This window comes from Carcharodon carcharias, chromosome 18 (assembly GCF_017639515.1).
Source record: "Carcharodon carcharias isolate sCarCar2 chromosome 18, sCarCar2.pri, whole genome shotgun sequence".
In the NCBI taxonomy this organism is placed as follows: Eukaryota; Metazoa; Chordata; class Chondrichthyes; order Lamniformes; family Lamnidae; genus Carcharodon; species Carcharodon carcharias.
Window position 1 is genome coordinate 90,495,279 of NC_054484.1, and position 26,892 is coordinate 90,522,170.

Below are 26,892 nucleotides of genomic sequence, written 5' to 3' on the forward strand. Positions count from 1 at the left end.
ACATAATATAAACTTCAAAAAAAACTCACACAATACAAAAAGGCATGTAACATTCCGAAAATAAATTAGAATACTTTTTACTTATTAATTAAATTAGTCTTCAAATTTAATTTTTTAGCTGTTCATAGTTGTGTAGGATTTTGCAGCACTTTTTCTGGCCCAAAACATCCATGTTGGTATTTATGCTCCAGGTGAGCCTTCTCCCACACCTCTCTTTATCTCACCCTAAAAGTGTATCCTTCTATTTCCTTTCTCCCTCACATGTTTATTTAGCATCCCCTCAAATACATCTATAACATTCACCTCAACCGCTCCACGTGGTAGTGATCTCCACATTCTTGTCACTCTCTAGTTAAGGAAACTTCTCCTCAATTCCCCACTGGATTTATTAGTGACTCCCTTTTACATTTATGGTCCCCAGTTTTCACCTCAGCCATCATCTTGCAAAATATCTACAACTGGAAAGGCATATTTGTCAAGGTAATTTTCTTCGCTACATGAGAGTTGAGCCATTAGTGAGTTGTAATTTCTTTTGTTTACATCACTTGTATTTAGATTAAGCTCCTCATGAATGGAATTTGATTAATTAGAATAAAAACAAGAAAGAATTCCACCCGGAGAAGTAATCAGAATTCCCTTAAGATGGCATCAAAGAATTTTTTGCATTAAAGATCCAAGATGATTTAATGAATCAAGCTGGGAACGGCGAGATAACTCTGGTCATTAGTTCCTAATTTTTCAAGAGTATTTCCTTCAAATTCAACTGAAGTCATTTGCTTGTTATGTATCATTTTAAATCTTCACATTTTGAATGCAGTTACTGTCCATTAGTTATTGTCCCTGATGGGGAAAAACAAAATTTAGACATCACCAAAAATGTATGGAGCCAACCCTTTAGACCAGCTACTCTTTATATCTATTAACCTGATAGCTGTGACCTTCACCGGCATTCCAGCAATGTCTCTTTAAGGAAAAAAAATAACCGGTTTTATTTTGGAATAATTTGCTAACACTTCCATTATCTTGTTATCTGTGTGTGGCGGGATGCACGTTCTCATTTCAGGTGATCAATGTGGTTTGGGAAGGATGTTTAGTGCCTGCTTGAATTTCCAAAAGGTGTTCACAACGTTAGCAATCCAGTTGGCTGTTGTCTGTTCCAGTTCTACAGATTTTGTTCATTACCCTGTAGGAAAGTTACCATCTAGCAATTAATACCATCCAATTAAACATGTTATTATAAATGATTCTGCTGAGCCTATTTGTTCAGATGTGAAAGTCTCTAGTTGAAGATCAGTGAAAAGATAGCTGTAGCTGTGTGGATTATATAGTCAGTGTTCGTAATTCCTACAAAATGCCTTCTGACTCCAAGAGATGAAGCGAAAGATATCCTACCTGAAAATCTAGTCCTGTAAGATGGGCCCATGTTCTAGAACTTGCAGCACGAGTACTTACCCTGGGGCTTTAACAGAATTGAGAAGGCCAATATGCAAATCTCACTTACATCCAGTCAGGATCCGTGCTAAAGCATTTTTGAATCGTTCCTTGGCGTCTTCCATTTCTTGCTCATGTGCTGCCTTTTCACTCATCAGCCTCCGACTGTGGCTGTTGGCCGACTGGATCATGGAATAAAAATTGTTCGCTGAGCGCCGTGTCACTTCTCCACGTTCAAACCAAGCCAGCAGCACCGAGATGGCTTCTGGGAACTTGCTCTCGTCTGCAAGGGAACAAATACACTTCAGCTGCAAACAAGGACCTACTTGATCCAACTTCAGCGTTTCTGTAAACAAAGAGGTGTGGAGACTTTGGGGAATTCACCATGAGGGACTGGCTCCTTGGGAGGGTGGTGGAAATGGAGACAATTATTGATGTCAAAAGGAAATGGGATGGGCGCCTGAGGGAGACAAACTTGTCGGGCTACTGGGATAGAGCAGGAGGAAAGGGGTGAACTGGTTTGTGCTGCAATGAGATTTAGGGGAGAAGGTGGCATAGTGGTAATATCACTGGAATAGTAGTCCTGAGACCCAGGCTAATGCTTACAGGTTCAACTTTAATTAATAAATCTGGAATTGAAAGCTAGTCTTAGTGATAGTGACCATGAAACAATTGTTGTAAAAACCCATCTGGTTCACTAATGCCCTTTAGGGAAGGAAATCTGCCATCCTTACCTGGTCTGGCCTACATGTGACTCCTGATCCACAGTAATGTGGTTGACTCTTGACTGCCCTCTGAAATGGCTAATCAAGCCTCTCAGTTGAAGGGCAATTAGGGATGGGTGTCAAATGCTGGTCATGCCTGCGACACTCACATCCCATGAAAGAATTAAAACAAAAACATGATTCCAATAGGCTGAATGGCTTCCTTCTGTGCCATGTGACACCATGACTATGAAAGGAGAAGCATGCTAATTTATTTTAAAATACAATGTTCCACTGTTTAAATAGTGTGAATAGTGTAAAATAATCTTAGCTTTCAACACCAGTGAATTCGCTAGCAATCCACCATTGGGCATTTTCTGGTTCCCACACGTCATTTGGACCAATCACAAATAAAATTCACTCCACATGAGCCTGTTAATGGAACACTAGCACACACATTGGTGAACACAAGCATATGGGAAAGCATGGAACAAGAAAATGACACCCAGTCTGCAAGTCTGCTCTTGTGGACTCTGGCCTACATGCTTTATTCTCCCTAAAATAAAGAAAGGTTTTCCATGGTCTCCCCATGTCTGTGAAAGGAACAGGACTCCAGATTAACTGTCCAACCTTATAAATGATGTGATTCATCCTCAGCAGTTATTTCCCTTGGCAACGCTTTCCTGAGGTCCCCTTGGTTCAGTAGCCCAGCATGTTCCAGGGAACATTCAATTATCTCTCACTGTGTTTATCTTCATAACTGTTAATTTGGTTTATGAATAGATTTGCACCCAGATGTTCACCGAAACAGCAATAATTACTTTTTGCTAGAAGTTTATTCCACATTCCTGCAGCTTGTGGGGAAGGCGGGAGCTAATCTCAAGACATAGAATCATAGAACATTTACTGCACTGAAAGAGGCCACTTGGCTCATCATGTCTGTGCTGGCTGAAAAACGAGCCACCCAGCCTAATCCTGCTTTCCAGCATTTGATCTGTAGCCCTGCAGGTTACGGCACTTGAGGTGCACATCCAGGCACCTTTTAAATAAGTTGAGGGGTTCTGCCTCTACTGCCCTGTCAGGTAGTGAATTCCAAACCCTACCACCCTCTGGGTGAAGAGACTTTTTCCTCAGCTCCCCTCTAATCTTTCTACCAATCAATTTAAATCTATGCCCCCTAGTCACTGACCTCTCTGTGAAAGTAACTAGTCCCTTCCCATCCACTCTATCCAGGCCCCTCACAATTCTGTACATCACAATCAAATCTCCCCTCAGCCTCCTCTGTTCCAAGGAGAACAATCCCAGCCTATCCCATCTTTCCTCATAGCTGCAATTTTCCAGTCTCAGCAACATCTTTGTAAATCTCCTTTGTAGCCTCTCTAGTGCAATTACATCTTTTCTGTAATGAAGTGACCAGTGCTGTACACAGTACTCAAGTTGTGGCTTATCTAATGTTTTATATAGTTCCAGTATATCCTCCCTGCTCTTATATTTTATTCCTTGGCTCATAAATGAAAGGATTCCATATGACTTTTTAATCACCTTATCAACCTGTCCTGTGACTTTCTTGTGGATTTGTTTCAAACTTGTGTCCTCACCAGTTCCTCACTCACAGTTTATCTATGGCATGTTCTAATCTCCAGAGAATCTCCCTGATATCAACCTGGTGATCTTGGAGTCACTGGAAAATCTTGTGGAAGAGGTTGTTGCGTATTTATTATATTATTTTATGAATTATGTGGAGAGCCACAGTCCTCTGCAGAACTCCACTCAGCAATGTCTTACTCCCAACCTGAGCACATTCTGTATTGTATTGAAAGTTGCATTGTGCATTTTGTCCACTTGAGGTTACCACGCACAGATGCACTAGCAGAAAGAGTCTGCTAGGAAGAGAAAAGAATAGAGAATAAAGGATCCATATATAATAATAAAGGATCCATGTTTAATAGTGGGTGCAGTTCTAATTCTAAATGTCTCTGGCTGAATATATACGTTTCTGTCCCAGAACTTCACCCATTCCATTTATTATGGCTGCTTTTAGTTGTCACTTTAGAAATTCCATGTTGTTTAGCATTATCTTAGCAAGTAGAAGAGTTTTTGGCACTGACTCCGTTTCCGCCCCTTTCTGGCACCACTGATAAATTACCATGGAAGAGGGTTGCTTTCTCTGCTTATGGCCACCTCCTGTTGGAGGCAGGATGCTCATCTCCCCAAAATCCTCACCAGTCTTGCCTTTTTGTACTGCCAGTAGCAGTCACGCCTGCATGAAATAGCCATCCTTGCCATCCAAGGGCCATTAGGTGCCATAGCCAAATGCTAAATTGATCAGAGCTTTTGAGTTTGTCAATATGTTACATGGGGCCATTGCAAGTTGAAAAGGGACTGTAAGTACACATTCACGCAATCCCTCTCCCACCACCATCACCCTGATGAAGCAGCAAGAAGCTGCTCTAAAATTCCACTGGCTCCACAGGACAAGTATTGATGGTCTTACTATTCAAGAAACCTCGGGGTTTTGGATGGGGTCAAGACAAGGGCAAACAGACTGATGCCAGTTCAACCTGTTACCTTCCCACCACTACAATTCCACAGTGGGATTCCAGAAAAAAAAAATCTTTCTACTCTGAAGCCTATTTTAATTCGATTCATACTTAAGTCAGTACTTCCATAAACCTTAATCTATCTTACAAACCATGTACATGAAGCCTTACTGAATGCTTTCTGTAGATTTGACCCCCTCTACTGCTCTTGATATCAAATGTAGTTACCTCCTGAAGCTGGTATTGGTCTGTGTTCCTTTGGTGAACATTGAAATAAACTCCATCTTGGCCCAACTTTTTTCTCATAATGAACATTAGGCTGTGTGAGCAATAATCCCCATTTCCATGCTAAACTCTTTTAAAAGAAAAATTACAACAATATTTGCCATCCTTCGGTCCTTGGGTACAGTATCCATAATTATTCAGTTTCTCAAATTAAATCTATTCTTTCTCATTTGCTGAGAGCTTATTGTTAATATCCAATAAATAGGTTAGGGCAAATTTTGTAAGGATTCAGTTAACTAAATTATTACGCTTCCAACCATATATTGGCTCCATCCCTAAGGCTGTTTACTTCTAAACTGCTGACTATTTCCAGCATTTTCTGTTATTCTAATGCTGTAACATTACCCGAATCCCATCATGCTTCATCTTAACTGTTGCTGAAACACTCGTCCATGCCTTTGTAACCACCAGACTTGACTCTGCTGGCTGGCCTCCCATCTTCCACCTACACCAACGTTAAGTGATCCAAAACCCTGCTGCCCATGTCTTACCTCTCACCAAGTCACATTCATCCCTCACCCCCACGCTTGCTGCCTTATCCTAGCTCCTGGTCCAACGACATCTCAATTTTAATATCCTTATGTTTGTTTTCCAATCCTTCTCTGGCCTCACCCCTCCCTTTCTCTGTTAGCTCCACCAGCCCCACAACATTCCAAGATATCTGAGCTTCTTCAATTCTGATTTACTGTGCATCCCTGATCTTAATCGCTCCATCATTGATGGCTGGCCTTCAGCTGCCTAGGTCCTATGCTCTGTAATTCCCTCACTAAACCTTTTCTACCTCTCTCTCCTTAAAATCTACTCATTGAATGAGATTTTGGTGTCCTGTCCTAATAGTCCCTTCCAAGCCTCAGTGGCAAAAATATTTTTGTTGATAGCATACTTGTTAAGTGCCTTGGAACATTTTGCTACATTAAAGGGGTTATATAAATGCACATTCTTGTTGATAGAGTAGTCATGGTGGGGTGTGAGTGGGGGAGATTAGTCTAAGAGGTCCAGGGGAAAGTACTCTTGCCCCTCCTGGCCCACAAGCAGTGCTGGAAAGGCACTTACTGCAGGTTTCATCCCTCCTCTCCTCCCTTCAGCTGTTGGATTTCCCGAGCCTTCCAAAATCTAGCTGGCCAGTGTTAGATTGAAACAGCGTGAAAGTGTGAGGAATGGAGCCTCAGTAGCATATAATTACTGACCAATCTCTTCAGGGGAAGTTCATCACAAGGCCTAAACACTTCTGCATCCCTGATCTTAAATGCTCCATCACTGGTGGCTGTGCCTTCAGCTGTCTAGGTGCTATGCTCTGGAATTTCCTCACTAAACCCCTCTACCTCTCTCTCCTTAAAATCTAGCCCACCGATTGAACGTTTGGCAACTTGTCCTAATATCCCCGTCCATGGTACATTCTGAAATAGGCACGTTCATGGCAGGCTGGGGGCGGATTGCATTTTTGTGTTTTGGAAATTTAACCCTCAGCACAAATTTCTTGCCCATTGTGTGGGATGCAGCGGGGAAGGTTTAAAGATCCCAGGAAATATTGCAATGTAAGTGAGCATTTGGATGAGGCAAAGTGGGTATTTTTAAGGTAACTGGCTGGGCAGAAAACCCACAGGATCAGGCAGAATGGTGGCTTCACACTCCACTCAATATAACAAATAAATGACTTCAGAAGAGGTTGAAATTGGGCAGAGTATAAAACCAGCATTGTACTCAACCCTACCCATCTTCCAATGAGTGGATCAGCTTCAAATTGCCCCAAAGGATCTGACTAAGATAAAGTTGCTTACATCCAGATACTTCAATTTGTGACTGTTGTCATTTATTTTCCACAGGCGTTTTTTTTGTGATTTCATCAGTCAAATCGAGAAATAACTTGTTTTAAAGACTGAAAAAAACCTGTTTGTAGTATTTTTTTTTAGCTTGGCCAGAAAGTTTGCGACAGCACACATCAAAAAGTGAGACCATACACTTGGACCTAAAAAGAGATACAACAGGGTGGCTTCCTTAATGGTGAAAATCCAGGAACAGTGGAGGTCCACGTACACAGATCAATCAATGTCATGAACAGGTACATAAACTAATCATAATGGCTAATGGATGTCAATCTTTATATCAGAAGTATAGAATACAAGGGGTTAGAAGTCATTCTTTAGCTGTACGAAGTCATGGTTAGACCAAACCTGGAATACTGTGAGCAGTTCTGTGCCCCACATCTTAGCAAGGTCTATTGGCCTTAGAGCGAGGGCAGTGTAGAGGTATCAGAATGATAATTGGACCCCAAGGCTTAAGTCACAAGGAGAGGTTACACAAACTCGCATTGTATTCCTGGAATTTAGAAGGTTAAGGGTCAATTTAACTGAAGTGTTCAAGATATTAAGAGGAACAGACAGGATGGACAGAGAGAAGCTATTTTGTTGGCTGAGGAGTCTGGGACTGGCAACATTTTATGAAAAAACTAGAGTCAAGTCTCTCAGGAGTAAAATTGGAAAACATTTCAACACACAAAGGGTGATTGAGGTTTGGCAATCTTGAGACAATCCCTTTGGGGGGGAACTGTAAGCTAAAATAACAGAAAATTACCAAGTGGCCCCCAACAAAAGAAGGAATTATCAACCAGATTTCCCATTTTGAAACTTTTACTTTAACACAAATCCAAACCAATGCAAATTACACCTGAATTAACAAGCAAACAATCCTTCAAATAAAAAGGTTAGTTTCACTTTAAATAGTCAATGCCACAAACATACGTCTTATGTAACCATAAGCAGCCGTATCACTCCCTGCAGACATGTGGCACTATGTAGCTACATTGTTCCACAATATGCTGGTGTTTAGTCATGCAGAGTTAGTTAGGAATCCTATCCAAATACAGCTTTCACCATCAACTTTCACGGGTACGATAATCATCAGCAAGGAATACTTCTACGCTTCCTCTCTCCCTTGGGTTATGACAGTCTTGATGGTATAACTTTCTAGAGTTCCTTTCCAACTGACCAACCACCATTCACAGTTTGGCCACTTCTGGGAAAGCACCAAGCACTTTAACGTCTCTGAGCTATTCACACAGTTATCCAGGTTTTGGACCTTTTTAGCCAGCTCGCACAGTACATCCAAGAGTTCCTTTCTCCTTTACTGTCAAGTAGAAAAAACTGACCTCTTCCTGCATGATTTGCTTCTTCTCCTTACAAGAATTATCTGTGATCCTCCTTCTATCGCTGCCTGCTTTCTCTTTGTGTCTGCAGCTCCTCTGCATGTAGCTTAACCATGTGTCTGCAGCTCTTCTTTGTCTTGCAACTCTCTTTTGTATCTGACCACATGGCTTCTTTCTTATCTTCCTTCCTGTTGGTAGCTTCCATGTCAAAGGTCATCAGGTCACATGGAGCAGTATTTCTTATTATCCAGGAAAATTACAATGGATCCCTTTACAATTGATGCAAACTCTTAAAAGTCCTTTTCAAGCAGTCTTGAAAACAATTACAGAAATTACCAATTTTCTTTACTGCTTCTGGGTCAAAGGTCATCACACTGTTTTTGCAAACAACAACTGATGCTAGATAATTGTACATTTTAAATCTGAGATTGATAGACTTTTGTCATCCAGGTGCATAAAGGGGTCTGGGGCAAAGACGTGTACATGGAGTTACATCACAGATCAACCATTTCATGATGCTAGAGGCTCCAGGGGCTAAGTTATTCCTGTTTCCATGTCATAGCAAGAGCCACAAAATCGACCCTGGTGTGATGTTCTGGCTAATTTGTGCAATCCACAACACTCCATCTTGCAGAAATTATCATTCAGAAACTCAGCATGTAAATTTCCAAGTTTGCCACAGTAGAAAATATCGAGATCAGCAACGTTTAATGCAGAAGAAAAGATCGTACAGGTTGACTTAGAGAGAGATAATTGATGTTTCTACACAGCATGATTGTATGCTTAATTCATAAAACTTGATCTATTTTTATTATAAATGAAATGATGTGAAGCATTATTAATTATCACCTAAGAGATTATTCATTTATCCTGCAGTCTTCACTTCATGATTTGACTGTGGAGGTGCAGATTGCTGAAGATGATCATCATTCACACCATGGACAGTGCCTCCTGTAATATTCAAAGGCTCCAGTTCACTGGTATTTTTTGCTCCACTGGGACATAATATAAAAGTGCATTCATGAAAAAGATTATCCGAAAGAAACAAACCCCTTACAGTGGATGACCATTCCTCAATACTACACAACACAGAAAAAGCATTGAGAGCTCAACTTCTTGCCTTGAATCAGCAGAGTTGCAGATTTGTTAAACAATGAGAACTAGAATACCTTGAGTTCAGCAAGAGGGCCGGGCTGTGATTCCCAACCTTGTCCTTTTACCCCCTATCCCTTTACTCTTTGCAAAATGGGCTTGGGTTTAAAACTGGAGTTGAAGTGCAGCGGAGACAGCAAGTTGAGAGCCAGTGTGATTCTAGCACCTCCTTCAGCTACTTCGCCTGGGCTACGTGAGCCAGGTTACCTTACCCGCAGCCAGGCCACAAATGCTTCTTGGGGATTCCATGCTGTCCAGACTGTCATCCTGGGCCCCTGGCAACTGGATCCCCACTTTAGTTCCCCTCACCTGTAATCCAGGCACCAACACAGGCCTCAAGCCAATCCCTCCAGCTTTGTTCCTGCTTGCCCAAGCTTCAGCCCACTGTCTGTGGCCTCTGGGTATGCCCCCGTAAGCCTGCCAAGGGCATTGTTCCCTCCACCAAAGGGGCTGAACAATTCCTCTGCCCAACGCACTCCCCTGCCATCGCCATCTGCTGGCAAGGATTTGGATGACAGCTGCCATGGAACCATGGGGCCTAGTGCAAGTTGGGAAGACAGTATGACCTTGTCGTTACACTCCTTTTTCACTACTGCTCCTTAATCCATTTTGGAACTGTAAGAATTTGTGGATAAGCACTAAGCACGAACAATCTGCCAACACTTTCGACTAATGTTGTTCCACTTTTTTATTCAAGTCCACTTTTTTTGCTAAAATTAGTGAGAAGAGGAAAATACAATCCAGGATTACTGTAAGGTGCCCAGACCTGGGCATATTGTCACAGTAATTTGGTATGTGCATGAGCGATATAATCGTTAATTTTATTGCCTGGCCAAATACACATTGAACTGCTTTAAAAGGACTTTTAAAAAGCAAACAAAGGTACTGGCTTAAAATGGCTGCCACAAGTCATCTGACATCTGGTATTACAATTACGTTTTCCTGGAAGGTTCCAATGTGGAATACAATTAAGGCATGCCCTGACATCCTCCTAGGGTATTTCACACATGCTGATAGCAAGAACTACTTCAAAAGATTTACTGAAACTGTGCTGGACCTCGCATTTGTATTTCTACAAGGTAACCTCCCAAGTGGAGAGAGAAAATTCTATCTGGACAATAGCTATATGGAAGATGTTTTTCCTATCTCATCAATTGGATGATGGATCATTCAGAAGTTAATGGATAGGGCATTACAGAATCTAATCACCTAGGCCATGGAACAATAGCCACACTCTACCCAGACTTGAGCTAATCAATTATTTTCTGAAATCATTATGGGGAGAGAGTTCATGTGCCTGGAGTAACCATTTTTTAATTTTCTTATTGCAACACGCAAACTGCTAAGCAGAAGTTCAAAAGAAGGCTGTCAATGGAGCAGTAATGATTTCTACCCCATCTCTCCCAAGTTCAAGACCCTGCCTCTATTACTGTTTGAAATCCAGCACAGAGATAGAGAATTTCCATCAAAAGGAACACCAGGTGCAAAAATCATGAACTTTTGCAAAAGGCTGATTACATTTTTAAAAGAGAGACTGTCCCCAGGAATTGCGGTATACCTGGGTTTCAACTCCACTGAAATTTGAAGACCACTGTGGAAAAATTCTGCATCAGCCATGGATGCCAGCGAAGGACTCATAATAAGCGAACTCTCTATTTTTTACCTTTTAGCATTGAGTTTTTCATTCAGCAGAAAAATAACTTCCTACTGTATAACTTGTAACTTTGCATGTGCGTGCGTGTGTGTGTGTGTGTGTGTGTGTGTGTGTGTGTGTGTGTTGCGAAGGTCTGTGCATGCGTTTTACCTTTTTAACTATCCTTATAACCTTAGCTGTGTGGGATTATAGCTCAATAAAAACTAACCAGTTTGTGTTCTATACTCAAGAACATCTGCCAGACTGGTTTATTTGCAATCAGCACGTAAATGGTTAAGCACAGACATTGTGTAAACACCTTCATCCTCTCTAAATTCACAAAAAAATTCTGTTACAGTCAAGCCTGGAGTGGTAAGATAGGGGAGTCATTTTTTTTACCCCTCCTCATGTGATTATAACAAGCTTCCCAGGACACCCTGCGCTTTTGAGAACCTCGCTCACCTAAAATTGCTCTGCACCTGTTGAACCTTTTTTCTCAGTGTGAACAATCTCAGCAACTGCATCAGCCACCATGGCAAGGATTCTGACAAAGGTTCTTTGTACCATATATTGACCGAATTTCCTCAGGGCTCCTCTGGCTCTACCACCATTACGTGTACCAGTAGCGAAAACTCTGCCAGTGGTGGGGGAGTGGAGAAAAACCACCAGCAAATCCACCACCACATTTAAATCCCCAAATGGATTACTGGGTAAGGTTTACGGTAGTCAGAATCTGCCTCCAAAGATAAGCTAGAATGGGCAATTTTAGAAGGTGTTGTGGTACAAAGTAAATTGGCATAAATCTGAACAAAAACGTGATGATCCACCCAAAATGAAAACTGGTTGAATCGAAGAGTTCCCTAAAACGTATGGAAAATTATCTCTTAACAATATTCTGACTTGCTGAAATTTTCCAATCTGCAGGCGTATGTAAACTCTGAGAGGCCATGTTTGGGATTTGACCATTAAAAAGGTGTGTCCAGTTCAAGCTTTCCTCAGTAAGGTCTTAACTCACCAAGGTTCCTTCTGCAGCACCTTCCAACATATGACCACTACCATCTAGAGGGACAAGGGCAGCAGTTGGATGGGAACACCAGCTAGATGTTCCCCTCCAAGTCACTCACCATCCTGACTTGGAAATATATCGCTGTTCCTTCACTGTCACTAGGTCAAAATCCTGCAACTCCCTCCCTAACAGCACTGTGGGTGTGCCTACACCACATGGACTGCAGTGGCTCAAGAAGGCAGCTCATCACCACCTTCTCAAGGGCAATTAGGGATGGGCAATAAATGTTGACCTAACCAGCGACACCCACACCCTGTGAAAGAATTGACACTGCTTCTTTGACCTGGACATTGTGATCCTCTTGCCAAAAATCTTCTCTGAAAATCAGTGTTTCAATCAAGGATCTGGCTGGTAAATTCTTTGTGGCCCATTCAAACATATGGAGTGAATATGACTATTCTTTATCTAACCCTTGGTAGAGGCAGATATTTGTGAGCACACCGTTGTGTCCAGGAATATTTGCTCAGAGTAGCATCTTGCCAACTGAGCAGTGCCAAACAATGAAGTAATGGAATAATTGAACTAAGGAGCTCCCCCAGGCAACTCACAGTAAGTTATTACAGTGCCACATGAAGTTGCATTTTAACTCATCCCTTACCTATACTGTCACTAGAATGAACTACTCTAAACCTTACAGACAAACTCATTTCAACTAACAGAATTAGTAGTCGAATTTGTATACTTAACCAATTCTATCATCTTACCCACCCCCCCCATGCCATCCCCATCCCATGCCATTCTATCCATCCCATGCCACCCCTTAAAGGCCATCTCCTCCCTCCTACACTTTCTCTGCCATTCCATCCTTCCCATGTCATTCATCCCTTCCCATGCCATCCCCAACCCATGCTAGTCTATCCTTCCCATGCCTCCTCTCATTTCCTGCCTCCACTCCTCCAAAGGCATTCCACTCTTCTCATGTCAATCCATCCTTTCCATGCCATCCATTCCCGTGCAATGCCATCATTCTTATGCAATTCACTCACTCCCATTCCATTCCATCTCAGTCATGCCACCCCTTTCATGCCATCCCCTCCCTCTAATGTCCTCCCATCCCATGGGTTTGAGTTCTGTTGTGATCAATTAATTTATTTTTAATTTGTCATCTTTTTGCTGCAGTGCAAGAACACAGGAACATAGGACTTAGGAGCAGGAGTAGGCTATTCAGCCCTTCGAGCTTGCTCCACATTCAGTAAGATCATGGCTGATCTGTTTGTGGTCTCAACCCCACTTTCCTCTCACCTCCCCCATAACCCTTGACTCCCTTGTCTATCAAAAATATGCCTAACTCAGCCTTGAATGAATTCACTGACCTAGCCACCACTGCTCCCTGGGGAAGGGGCTTCCAAATACTAGCAACCCTTTGAGTGAAAATAATTCTCCTCATCTCTGTCTTAAACGGTAGAGCTCTTACTCTTAAACTATGTCCCGCTGGTTTTAGTCCCTCTCACAAGTGGAAACATCCTCCAGGTATTCACCCGATCAATTCCCCCCAGGATCTCATGTTTCAATAAGATCACCTCTCATTCTTCTAACCTGCAATGGGCAAAGGCCCAGCCTGTTCATTCTTTCTTCCTAAGATAAACCCCTCATCCCAGGAATGAGTCGAGAAAACCTCAATGTCACGAGCAGCGCTGGTCATTTTGGGAGACCTGTTTCAGTGAAATAATTACAGTCAACTCCCGTCATTTGCGAGCCCTTCTATCACGAATTTGTTTGCCTGTGTGAATGTGTATGTGCACTAAATCACGGTTGGTGGCCCCACAACTTTGCTCATCCACGACTTAGAATGTTAAACCCTCACCTTTCCCACGTAGAAAGTGCGCACTGTGCATGTGCCATCTCTGCGCAGGTGCACGTTCACCATTCACAATTTCATCCTACACGAGATTTCACTCTTCATGAGAATGGAGCTAACACTGTAGATTGGTAATGTGGTTTGAAAGGGTCAAGGGTTCTTTCTTTTCATGTTAACGAAACAAAAGCCAAAGCGGTCAAATCCTATCTATTGTGAGGTAAGCTATATCACTGTCATTACCACAGCATCTGTCATTGATGGAGCAAAATCTCAGTGTGGTGGGTGGAGGAAACCACCCTTCACAAACTGAGGCAAACACAGCAGTTCTCAAAGATTAGGCACATGCGGTCCATGATGGAGGGAGTATAAGCAAACACTGTAGATAGAAAGAAAAAAGAAATGCCTTCTATGACCTCAGGTTGACCAAAAGCATTTTTGAGCCAGTGGAGTACTTTTGAAATGTAGTCACTGCTAAGCTTTTGAGAATGGCAGCAGAGCCCAGCCAATCTGTGCACAGCAAGATTCAATCATCTGGTGATAAAGGCCAGATCTTCAGTTTTTAGGACTGGGTTAAGGGAATAAATATCGGCCAGAAAGAAATCCCCTGCTTGTCTTCAAATAATGGCATGGAGTCTTTGATGTCCACCTGAGGGAGAAGATGGGGCCTCAGGGTAACATATCACCTGAAAGACAGCACCTCCAACAGTGCAGCACTCCCTCAGTATTGCATTGAAATCTCAGGCAAGATTTTGTACTTAGGTCCCTGGTGAGGGACTTGAACCCACAACCTCCTGACACAGTGGTGAGAGTGTTACTAACTGAACTACCATGGCTCCCATTGGGGGATCAGTGAGTGGGGTTTAAAAACCAGAATAGAACACTTGAGTTGTTACTGTGTTGTAAGTTAAATGCAGCACTCTGAAAGAAAAGGGCTCATGTATTTAGCACCTTATCATGTCCCCAGAATGTCACAAAGTGCAGCATGTCCAATTCAATATTATACAAAGTACAGTCACTGGGCAAACACAACAGCCAGCCTGCAAACACAAGGATCACACCAAAAGCAGTATGGGATGAATGAGCATTTCATCTGCTTTTAAGCAAGTTTGAAATATTGGCTGGGACTGCTCCTTGCTTTTCTTCACGTTTTGCCAGGGTAATAGACAGTCAGGTTTCCGAGTTTAACCAGATGTTGGCATCTGCAATAATGCTACATACCTGTCATCACACTGAAGCTTTAGCTTGAGAATATGTGCTCAGTTTTATTTATTCTTTCAAGGGATGAGAGCATCGCTGGCAAGACCAGCGTATGTTGCCCAACCCTAACTGCCCTTAAACTGAGTAGCTTGCTAGGCTGTTTCAGAGGGTAATTAAGAGTCAACCACACTGCGGTGGGTCTGGAGTTACATGTAGGCCAGATCAGGTAAGGATGGCAGATTTCCTTCCCTAAAGGGTATTAGTGAACCAGGTGGGTTCTTAGGACAATTGATGATATCAATGGTATTGTCACTGGACTAGTAATCCAGAGACCCAGGGTAATGCTCTGGAGACCCGGGTTCGAATCCCACCACGGCAGCTGGTGGAATTTGAATTCAATAAAAAATTTGGAATTAAAAGTCTAATTATGACCTTGAAACCATTTTCAATTGTTGTAAAAACCTATCTGGTTCACTGATGTCCTTTAGGGAAGGAAATCTGCCGTCCTTACCTGGTCTGGCCCATGTGACTCCAGACCCACAGCAATGTGGTAGACTCTTAAATGCCCTCCGAAATGGCCTAGCCAGCCACTCAGTTGTATCAAACCGCTACAAAGCCTCAAAAAAGGAATTAAACCAGACGGACCACCTGGCATCGACCTAGGCACCAGAAACGACAACAGCAAACTCAGCACTGTCGACCCTGCAAAGCCCTCATTACTAAGATCTGGGGGCTAGTGCCAAAACTGGAAGAGCTGTCTCACAGGCTAGTCAAGCAACAGCCTGACACAGTCATCCTCACGGAATCACAGCTTACAGATAATGTCCCAGACTCCACCATCACCATCCCTGGGTATGTCCTGTCCCACTGGCAGGACAGACCCAGCAGAGGTGGCAGCACAGTGATATACAGTCGGGAAGGAGTGGCCCTGGGCGTCCTCAACATCGACTCCGGACCCCATGGAGTCTTGTGGCATCAGGTCAAACATGGGCAAGGAAACCTCCTGCTGATTACCATGTACCGCCCACTCCCTCAGCTGATGAATCAGTGCTCCTCCATGTTGAACACCACTGGGAGGAAGCACTGAAGGTGGCAAGGGCACAGATTGTACTCTGGGTGGGGGAACTTCAATGGCCATCACCAAGAGTGACTCGGAGCATCACGACCGACCGAGCTGGCTAAGTCCTAAAGGACATAGCTGCTAGACTGGGCCTGCAGCTGGTGGTGAGGGAACCAACAAGAGGGAAAAAAAACCTGAACTCAGCCTCACCAACCTGCCTGCCGCAGATGCATCTGTCCATGACAGTGTTGGTAGGAGTGACCACTGTACAGTCATTGTGGAGACAAAGTCCTGGCTTCACATTAGGGATACCCTCCACTGTGTTGTGTGCCACTACCATCATGCTAAATGGGATAGATTTTGAGCAGATCTAGCAACTCAAGACTGGGCATCCATGATGTGCTGTGGGCCATCAGCAGCAGCAGAATTGTACTCGAACACAATCTGTAACTTCATGACCCAGCATATCCCCAAGTCTACCATTACCATCAAGCCAGGTGATCAACTATGGTTCAATGAAAAGTGCAGGAGGGCATGGCAGGAGCAGCACCAGGCATACCTAAAAATGAGGTGTCAACCTGGTGAAGCTTTAACACAGGACTACTTGCGTGCCAAACAGTATAAGCAGCAAGTGATAGACAGAGCTAAGCGATCCCACAACCAACGGATCAGATCTAAGCTCTGCAGTCCTGCCACATCCATTCATGAATGGTGGTGGACAGTTAAACAACTCACTAGAGGAGGAGGCTCCACAAATATCCGCATCTTCAGTGAGGGAGAAGCCCAGCACATCAGTGCAAAAGATACGGCTGAAGCATTCGCAACAATCTTCAGCCAGAAATGATGAGTGGATGATACATTTCAGCCTCCTCCAGAGGTCCCCAGCAGATGCCAATCTTCAGCCAATTTGATTCACTCTACGTCACACCAAGAAATGGCTGAAGGCACTGGATAGTTCAAATGCTATAGGTCCTGACAATATTCTGGTAATAATGCTGAAGGCTTGTGCTCCAGAACTTACCATGCCCCGGCCAAGCAGTTCCAGTACACCCACCCGGCTATGTGGAAAATTGCCCAGGTATGTCTTGTACACAAAAAGCAGGACAAATCCAACCCAGCCAATTACTGCCCCATCAGTCTACTCTCCATCATTAACAAAGTAATGGAAGGGGTCATCAACAGTCTATCAAGCTGCACTTGCTTAGCAATAGCCTGCTCACTGCTGCACAGTTTGGGCTCCACCAGGGCCCCTCAGCTCCTGAGGTCATTACAGCCTTGGTTCAAACATGGTCAAAAGAGCTGAACTCCCGAGGTGAGAGTGGCTGCCCTTGACATCAAAGCTTTATTTGACTGAGTGTGGAATCAAAGACCCCTAGCAAAACTGGAGTCAATGTGAATCAGGAGGAAAACTCTCCACTGGTTGGAGTCATACCTAGCACAAAGGAAGATAGCTGTGGTTGTCGGAGGTCAGTCATCTCAGCTCCAGGACATCACTGCAGGAGTTCCTCAGGGCAGTGTCCTCGGCCCAACCTTCTTCAGCTGCTTCATCAATGACCTTCCTTCCATAGTAAGGTCAGAAGTGGGGATGTTCGCTGATGATTGTACAATGTTCAGCACCATTCGCGACTCCTCAGATACTGAAGCAGTCCATGTCCAAATGCAGCAAGACCTGGACAATATCCAAACTTGGACTGACAAGTGGCAAGTAAGATTCGCACCACATAAGTGTCAGGCAATGACCATCTCCAACAAGAGACAATCTAACTATCGCCCCTTGACATTCATTGGCATTACCATCACTGAATCCGCCACTATCAACATCCTGGGGGTTACCATGGACCAGAAATTGAACTGGACTAGCCATATAAATACCGTAGCTACAAGAGCAGCTCAGAGGCTCGGAATCCTGCGATGAATAACTCACCTCCTGATTCCCCAAAGCCTGTCCACCATCTACAAGGCACTAATCAGGAGTGTGATGGAATAATCCCCACTTGCCTGGATGAGTGCTGCTCCAACAACATTTAAGAAGCTTGACACTGTCCAGGACAAAGCAGCCTGCTCGATTGGCACCACATCCACAAACACTCACTCCCTCCACCACCGGCGCACAGTAGCAGCAGTGTGCACCATCTACAAGATGCATTGCAGAAATTCACCAAGGCTCCTTGGACAGCGTCTTCCAAACCCACCCTTCTACCATCTAGAAGGGCAAGGGCAGCAGATAGATGGGAACACCACCACCTGAAAGTTCCCCTCCAAGTCACTCACCATCCTGACTTGGGATATATTGCCATTCCTTCACTGTCACTGGATCAAACACCTGGACACCTTCCTAACAGCACAGTGGGTGTACCCACACCACATGGACTGTAGCGGTTCAAGAAGGCAGCTCACCACCACCTTCTCAAGGGTAACTAGGGACGGGCAATAAATGCTAGCCCAGCCAGTGAAGCCCACATCCCAGGAATGAATAAAAACAATGATAGTTTTGAGGTCACCATGACTTAGACTAGCTTTCAATTCCAGATTTTTTAAATATTAATTAAATTTAAATTCCACCAGCTGCTGTGGTGGGATTTGAACACATGCCCCTGGAGGGTTAGCCTGTGCCTCTCGATTATTAGTTCGGTGACATTATCATCAAAGCACTGCCCATGGCCACTTGGTTCCAAAACATGAGAATGTAAGAAATAGGAGCTGGGATAGACCACTTCAAACCTATTATGTTGCTCAGTAAGATTGTGGCTGACCTTCCATCTCAACTCCGCCTTCCTGCTCTCCCGCTATCCCTCAAATCCCATAGAAGTCTAATGACCTCTGTCTTGAACATACTCAATGACTGAACATCCATGACCCTCTGGGATAGAAAATTCCAAAGCTTCACAACAATTTGTGTGAAGAAATCTCTCCTCATCTCAGTCCTAGTGGCCGGCCTCTTATCCTGAGACTGTGACCTTGTGTCTGGATAGTCCAGCCAAGGGAAACTTTTTCTCAGCATCTACCCTATCAAGCCTTTCAAGAATTTTATTTGTTTTAATTTGATCACCTCTCATTCTTCTGAACTCCAGAGAATATAAGCTTGGTCTACTCACTCTCTCCGCACAGGACAATCTCCTCATGTCAGGAACCAGTCTAGTGAACCTTCATTGCACTCTCTCTCTTGGCAAGTATTTCCTTCCTTAGGTAAGGAGACCAAACCTACACCCAGTCCTTTAGGTGTGGTCTGCCAGTGCCTGGTATAACTGTAATAAGCCTTCTTTACTCTATTACTCCAGTCCTTTTGTAACAAAAGCTAACATACAATTTTCTTTCCTAATTGCTTGCTGTATCTGTATGTTAGTTTTCTATCAAAGGTCAGTATATGGGGAGGGCCAGAAGGAGGTCATTCAGCCCTTTATGTCCATGCTTAGGGCAAAGAAAGATGATTGACCTGTGTTAGTGCTCTTAGTACATGACCGTGCACAGGCTCAGACTATTGACTACCTCTTCCACTTAACGTCATCAAATCCCTAATGCTGCAAACCTCCACCCCAGGCTGTGATGGCTGTCTGGCAGAGACCAGGGAGCCTGTTTTCCAGATGTGAACAATCCTGGGCTGGAAACATGGCTGGTGTCAAGGGACATCTGGGGATGGCAGAAATCTGCTCCGTTGGAGACACACTGAAGGGATGGAAAGCCTAGGCCACTAAGTTTAAACATAGAAGGCTCTTCTTTCCCTACATTGTGTGAATTTAGATCAGAATCCATGTGTATACTGGACTCGCCTTGTGTGTATGAAAGCGTACCGTCTGTGTAAATAATCACAGCGGTATCTATTTCCTGAGCATATCGCCTGAAGATGATTGAGACAGACATCAAATTATTCTGAAAAGAAATTGGTGTGGTTTCAAATTCACTTGGATTTTCACATGTCAGGAAATCAATGCCAAGGATATGAAGTTTGCTCAGTTATCTAACCAAGATAATTGCTCAGTGCCTAATGTAGATGTGGCTGGTGAGAAGTGCTGCATGAAGGCATTTAAGTGTGGAGCTCTGCTTCATATGAATCAAGAGCAGAGCAAATGGTTATTATATATTGTCCACCGACACTGCTGTAACATGGTATGACTGTGATATTATTTAATAACATATTTCTCAGCTATACCTGTTCATGTGAAGCAGTTGCTGACAAATACTCATAGTTTTTTTAAATCTGCCATTTGTGAGGGAATTGTTTTTATAAGAGTCTGGTTGTACATTGCTGTCTGAGAGGGCATTGAGAGACAATAGGTAGTGATATAACTCATAGACAGGCACAAGACCTAGATTCCATCCTTTGTAATAAATTAGAAAATACAAGCAGTTTGTGACAGTAAGCCAGGAATACAGTCAGTATCTATGAGAGTTGAAAACAAAAACAAAAACAGAATTACCTGGAAAAACTCAGCAGGTCTGGCAGCATCGGCGGAGAAGAAAAGAGTTGACAATTCGAGTCCTCATGACCCTTCGACAGAACTTGAGTTCGAGTCCAAGAAAGAGTTGAAATATAAGCTGGTTTAAGGTGTGTGTGTGGGGGGGCGGAGAGAGATAGAGAGAGAGAGGTGGAGTGGGGGTGTGGTTGTAGGTACAAACAAGCAGTGATAGAAGCAGATCATCAAAAGATGTCAACAACAATAATACAAAAGAACACATAGGTGTTAAAGTTAAAGTTGGTGATATTATTTAAACGAACGTGCTAATTAAGAATGGATGGTAGGGCACTCAAGGTACAGCTCTAGTGGGGGTGGGGAGAGCATAAAAGATGTAAAAAAAAATAAATAAATAAATTTTTTTTCTCTCTTTTTATAATGGAAATAGGTGGGAAAAGGAAAATCTATATAATTAATTGGAAAAAAAAGAAAGGGAAGGGGGAAACAGAAAGGGGGTGGGGATGGGGGAGGGAGCTCACGACCTAAAGTTGTTGAATTCAATATTCAGTCCGGATGGCTGTAAAGTGCCTAGTCGGAAGATGAGGTGTTGTTCCTCCAGTTTGCGTTGGGCTTCACTGGAACAATGCAGCAAGCCAAGGACAGACATGTGGGCAACAGAGCAGGGTGGGGTGTTAAAATGGCAAGCGACAGGGAGGTTTGGGTCATTCTTGCGGACAGACCGCAGGTGTTCTGCAAAGCGGTCGCCCAGTTTATGTTTGGTCTCTCCAATGAAGAGGAGACCACATTGGGAGCAACGAATGCAGCAGACTAAGTTGGGGGAAATGCAAGTGAAATGCTGCTTCACTTGAGAGGAGTGTTTGGGTCCTTGGATGGTGAGGAGAGAGGAAGTGAAGGGGCAGGTATTGCATCTTTTGCGTGGGCATGGGGTGGTGCCATAGGAGGGGGTTGAGGAGTAGGGGGTGATGGAGGAGTGGACCAGGGTGTCCCGGAGGTAGCGATCCCTACGGAATGCCGATAGAGGGGGTGAAGGGAAGATGTATTTGGTGGTGGCATCATGTTGGAGTTGGCGGAAATGGCGGAGGATGATCCTTTGAATGCGGAGGCTGGTGGGGTGATAAGTGAGGACAAGGGGGACCCTATCATGTTTCTGGGAGGGAGGAGAAGGCGTGAGGGCGGATGCGCGGGAGATGGGCCGGACACGGTTGAGGGCCCTGTCAACGACCATGGGTGGAAAACCTCGGTTCAGGAAGAAGGAGGACATGTCAGAGGAACTGTTTTTGAAGGTAGCATCATCGGAACAGATGCGATGGAGGCGAAGGAACTGAGAGAATGGGATGGAGTCCTTACAGGAAGCGGGATGTGAGGAGCTGTAGTCGAGATAGCTGTGGGAGTCGGTGGGTTTGTAATGGATATTGGTGGACAGTCTATCACCAGAGATTGAGACAGAGAGGTCAAGGAAGGGAAGGGAAGTGTCAGAGATGGACCACGTGAAAATGATGGAGGGGTGGAGATTGGAAGCAAAATTAATAAATTTTTCCAAGTCCCGACGAGAGCATGAAGCGACACCGAAGTAATCATCGATGTACCGGAGAAAGAGTTGTGGAAGGGGGCCGGAGTAGACTGCAACAAGGAATGTTCCACATACCCCGTAAAGAGACAGGCATAGCTGGGGCCCATGCGGGTACCCATAGCCACACCTTTTATTTGGAGGAAGTGAGAGGAGTTGAAGGAGAAATTGTTCAGCGTGAGAACAAGTTCAGCCAGACGGAGGAGAGTAGTGGTGGATGGGGATTGTTCGGGCCTCTGTTCGAGGAAGAAGCTAAGGGCCCTCAGACCATCCTGGTGGGGGGTGGAGGTGTAGAGGGAGTGGACGTCCATGGTGAAGAGGAAGTGGTTGGGGCCAGGGAACTGGAAATTGTTGATGTGACGTAAGGTGTCAGAGGAATCACGGATGTAGGTGGGAAGGGACTGGGCAAGGGGAGAGAGAACGGAGTCAAGATAACGAGAAATGAGTTCTGTAGGGCAGGAGCAAGCTGAGACGATCGGTCTACCGGGGCAGTTCTGTTTGTGGATTTTGGGTAGGAGATAGAAGCGGGCCGTCCGAGGTTGGGCGACTATCAGGTTGGAAGCAGTGGGAGGGAGATCCCCAGAGGAGATGAGGTCAGTGACAGTCCTGGAACAATGGCTTGATGTTCAGTGGTGGGGTCATGGTCCAGGGAGAGGTAGGAGGAAGTGTCTGCGAGTTGACGCTCAGCCTCTGCGAGGTAGAAGTCAGTGCGCCAGACAACAACAGCACCACCCTTGTCAGCGGGTTTGATGACAATGTCAGGGTTGGACCTGAGAGAATGGAGTGCAGTAAGTTCAGAGAGAGACAGGTTAGAATGGGTGAGAGGAGCAGAGAAATTGAGACGACTAATGTCGCGCCGACAGTTCTCAATGAAAAGATCAAGAGAAGGTAAGAATCCAGAGGGAGGGGTCCAGGTGGAGGGAGGATATTGGAGATGGGTAAAAGGATCCGTTGAACTGGGAGAGGACTCCTGCCCAAAGAAGTGAGCACGGAGACGAAGACGGCGGAAGAAGAGTTCAGTATCATGCCGAGCCCGAAATTCATTGAGGTGAGGGCGTAAGGGTATGAAACTAAGTCCTTTGCTGAGCACTGAACGTTCAGCATCGGAGAGCGGAAGGTCAGGGAGTATAGTGAATACATGGCTGGGGTTGGGATTGGAAGAAAGGGTGGGGACGGAGGGACAGGCAGGGGTGGAGGGTCCTAGATGGGTGTTGGTGTCGATGAGTTGTTGGAGCTTGCGTTCCTTAGCACTTGAGAGAAAGAGAAAAGTTTCTTGCTGAGGCGTCGGATGAGCCAAAAGATAAAATGAAACTGGGGGCACGCACGGCTTTGAAAAAGGGTACGGCGGTGCTGCTGGAGGGAGAGGTCGAGTGTGTTCATAATGGCGGCGCATGGCACTGAGTGTGGATTTCAGAATGTGACGGGAACAGCAGTTCGAGAAACATTTTATGTCCCGGAGATACCTGTAATCCTGGGTGGGTTCGAAACATGAGAGGTGGAATTTCAGTTGAAATCCACGTGGGGTAAGTCAGAGACGGAGACAGTCACTGAGAAAGGAGATATGGCTGTGAAAGCGGGTTTTAGTAAACACCTTGTCAAACGCTAGGAGGGAAATGGAAAGCAAGGAAGGTGAGCAAGACAATAGAGAGATACGGAAATCTTGTCGCAGAGAGGAACAGAACTTCTTCAAGGAGGTAGGCATTTCTTGAAGAGCAGTGGCAGTCAATTAAACACAGAGATAAAAACAAAAAAAAACTGCGGAAATCCAAAACAAAAACAGAATTACCTGGAAAAACTCAGCAGGTCTGGCAGCATTGGCGGAGAAGAAAAGAGTTGACGTTTCGAGTCCTCATGACCCTTCGACAGAACTTGAGTTTGAGTCCAAGAAAGAGTTGAAATATAAGCTGGTTTAAGGTGTGTGTGTGGGGGGCGGAGAGATAGAGAGAGAGAGAGGTGGAGGGGGGGGGTGTGGTTGTAGGGACAAACAAGCAGTGATAGAAGCAGATCATCAAAAGATGTCAACGACAATAGTACAATAGAACACATAGGTGTTAAAGTTAAAGTTGGTGATATTATCTAAATGAATGTGCTAATTAAGAATGGATGGTAGGGCACTCAAGGTATAGCTCTAGTGGGGTTTTTTTTTATATAATGGAAATAGGTGGGAAAAGGAAAATCTATATAATTTATTGGAAAAAAAAAGGAAGGGGGAAACAGAAAGGGGGTGGGGATGGGGGAGGGAGCTCACGACCTAAAGTTGTTGAATTCAATATTCAGTCCGGAAGGCTGTAAAGTCCCTAGTCGGAAGATGAGGTGTTGTTCCTCCAGTTTGCGTTGGGCTTCACTGGAACAATGCAGCAAGCCAAGGACAGACATGTGGGCAAGAGAGCAGGGTGGAGTGTTAAAATGGCAAGCGACAATCTTGCCTGTTCAATCTTGCCTGATATTTATCGCCTCTCTGTTCTGGTGTCAACTTTGTAAATCTATTTTTGTACCTTCCCCAGTGCCTGTATATCCTTTCTTTGATATGGAGACCATAACCATGCACAGGAACAAGTGTGGTATGACCAAGCATGACCAAGTGTGATGTGCATGTATCTGAACGAAGAGGCCCAAGGATGGATGGATGTCAGTCCTTGGGCCTCCTCAGCGTTCTTGAGGCTGATCTGCTGGCACTGATTGTGACTCCACGGGCAGTTTGGCCAAGAGATTAACATTGGACTCCCTCCTCGCCGGCAAATGGCAGGATGTTGATGGGGGGAGAAGATTTTGCAGCGGTTTACAGGGTTCGTGTAAAGGCAGAGGGCTTTGGGGCTCAATTCGAGGACGCCTACCCAATATCTACAGCTTCTCAGCAGCAAGTTGCTTGATTGAGGGCGTTGGGTCCCTAAATGGGATCGTTAAGGGACTGAACATCAGTTTAGATGCTGGTCTGGGGCACTAGATAAGCAGCCAGATGAATTTAGCAGTGGAAGCAATACCTGCTCAGATTGGGTGTAGACTACCCCACTGCTAAAGACTGGCATGATTGACATGCTTTATTTCTGAAAAATGGGTACAATACTGACCAATTTCTGACTAAGCATTTTATTATTTCCTAATTAAGTGCAATCTCAGGAAGTATATAATCTCAAAGGAGAGGGTAGAAGACTTGTACAATCATGGGTTCTATCATGGAAAGGGTGTTTGGTTATGGCTAGTTTAGAATTTCTAATGGCAATGGCTAAGGTACTATTTGTTTTAAAGGCTAGGCCTCCACCTGAACAGGAAGGGAATAGCAGCTGAAGGGGGGTGGAAATTGTGATGGAAATCTTCCTGAGGGCTTAGTGCTTTGAATTATACACTGACCTTTTTACTGGGACCCGGGGTCATGTTCAACCTGGAATGACTGAGTGAAAGGCCCAGATTTTCACAGACTTTGGAGCCATTTGAGAATGGTGGGCGGGTGTGATTTTGCGATTCCTGTCACCCCTAATTTTTGCTGGCATGGGGTAAGGATACGGGTAGCGAGCCCGCTCCCTGACCTGGCCAGCTCTGTTGCAAGTTCAAACACCTCCTAGATCCCACAATTTTCGTGGAGTCAGCCCAGATTCTCCAGGACTCATGTTTCACAGTCCCTCAGAGGGAACATTTTAAAAGTAAGGTCAAACGGTTTTCCCCAGGCTTCCATGCCCTTTCCATTCTGTGCCAATTCAGTGCCAACTCATTCCTTCACCTACCCCATGGCCTCTATGCAAACTCAATGCCTCCACAGCCACTTCCCATGGCCTGGCATACTGTCCATGCCAACTCAGTGCCAACTCATACCTCCCCAGCCATCACCCCATGGCCCCCATACTCTCCATGCCAACTCAATGCCAACTCCTGCCCCCAACTCCTCCCCTTGTCACCTCCAAGTGTCCGTGCCAGCTCAATGCCCATTCCATGTCCATTATTCATCCTTACCTGTGAGCCCAGGCCAATAAAAACATTAAGATAAAAGCAAAATACTGCGGATGTTGGAAATCTAGAACAAAAACAAAATACCTGGAAAAACTCAGCAGGTCTGACAGCATCTGTGGAGAGGGATACAGCTGACGTTTCAAGTCCAAATGATCCTTCTGATGGGTCATACGGGCTCGAAACATCAACTATATCCCTCTCCGCAGATACTGTCTGACCTGCTGAGTTTTTCCAGGTATTTTTGTTTTTGTTCAATAAAAACATTAGCTCAGCAGGGGGCTCTGAAGTGAATTATTGACTTTGCTTGATTGACATCTTTCAGTGATTATAGGAAGTTGTATTTTTTCTGTGATCACTCTTGTCAATATCCCAAATTTATTTGCACAAGATTAAGAGATGTAAAGTGTTTGAAGCCTTTGATAGTTTTGATACTTTAATTGTCTGTCTGATTGACACTTTAAGGATTGTAGGAAGGGCAGGCTTTTTTCAAAATAAGCTTTGTGAATAGGTGTTTTCTTCTCTCTCAGCAAATCACACTGCCCGTTGTTATTATGTGGCTCGTTGATTACGTACATTGTGCATATTGGGTGAATGAGAATGGAGGAGGCATGAATTGGCATTGAGTTGGCATGAAGTCAGCTTGGAGAGCAAAAGGGACCATGGGGAGTGGTTGTGGGCCATGAGTTGGCATGGAAGGAATAAGGGGCCATGGGGTGGAGGGGATGGGGGTGAGGGGCTGCGAGAGGTGAGGGCCAGAAGGCCTAAAATCTTCTAAAATAGTTGTGACAAATTTGCAGAGAAATGAGGCGGGTCTTCCAATGATCCACCTTGGCACTCAGCACAGCCCCCGAGACCACCAACACTGCTTCCGTGGTCGGTGGGCTGAAGTTCATCCTGCACCTGCGCAACCCCTGCTCACCCGCACCAGCAAAAATTGTGGGCAGAATATTGCGCGGGTGCACG

General features: G+C 44.6%; 1 protein-coding gene across 4 annotated transcripts in view; it reads right to left on the minus strand.

Annotated features, from left to right (window-relative positions):
* enox1 (ecto-NOX disulfide-thiol exchanger 1) overlaps positions 1-26,892 on the minus strand; it is a 303,520-nt gene that overhangs the window by 141,524 nt on the left and 135,104 nt on the right. For all 4 annotated transcript variants that reach the window (XM_041211429.1, XM_041211428.1, XM_041211431.1 and 1 more), the window contains one exon: positions 1,502-1,714. In XM_041211429.1, the coding sequence (XP_041067363.1) occupies positions 1,502-1,714 (213 nt within the window). The remainder of the gene's footprint in view (positions 1-1,501; positions 1,715-26,892) is intronic.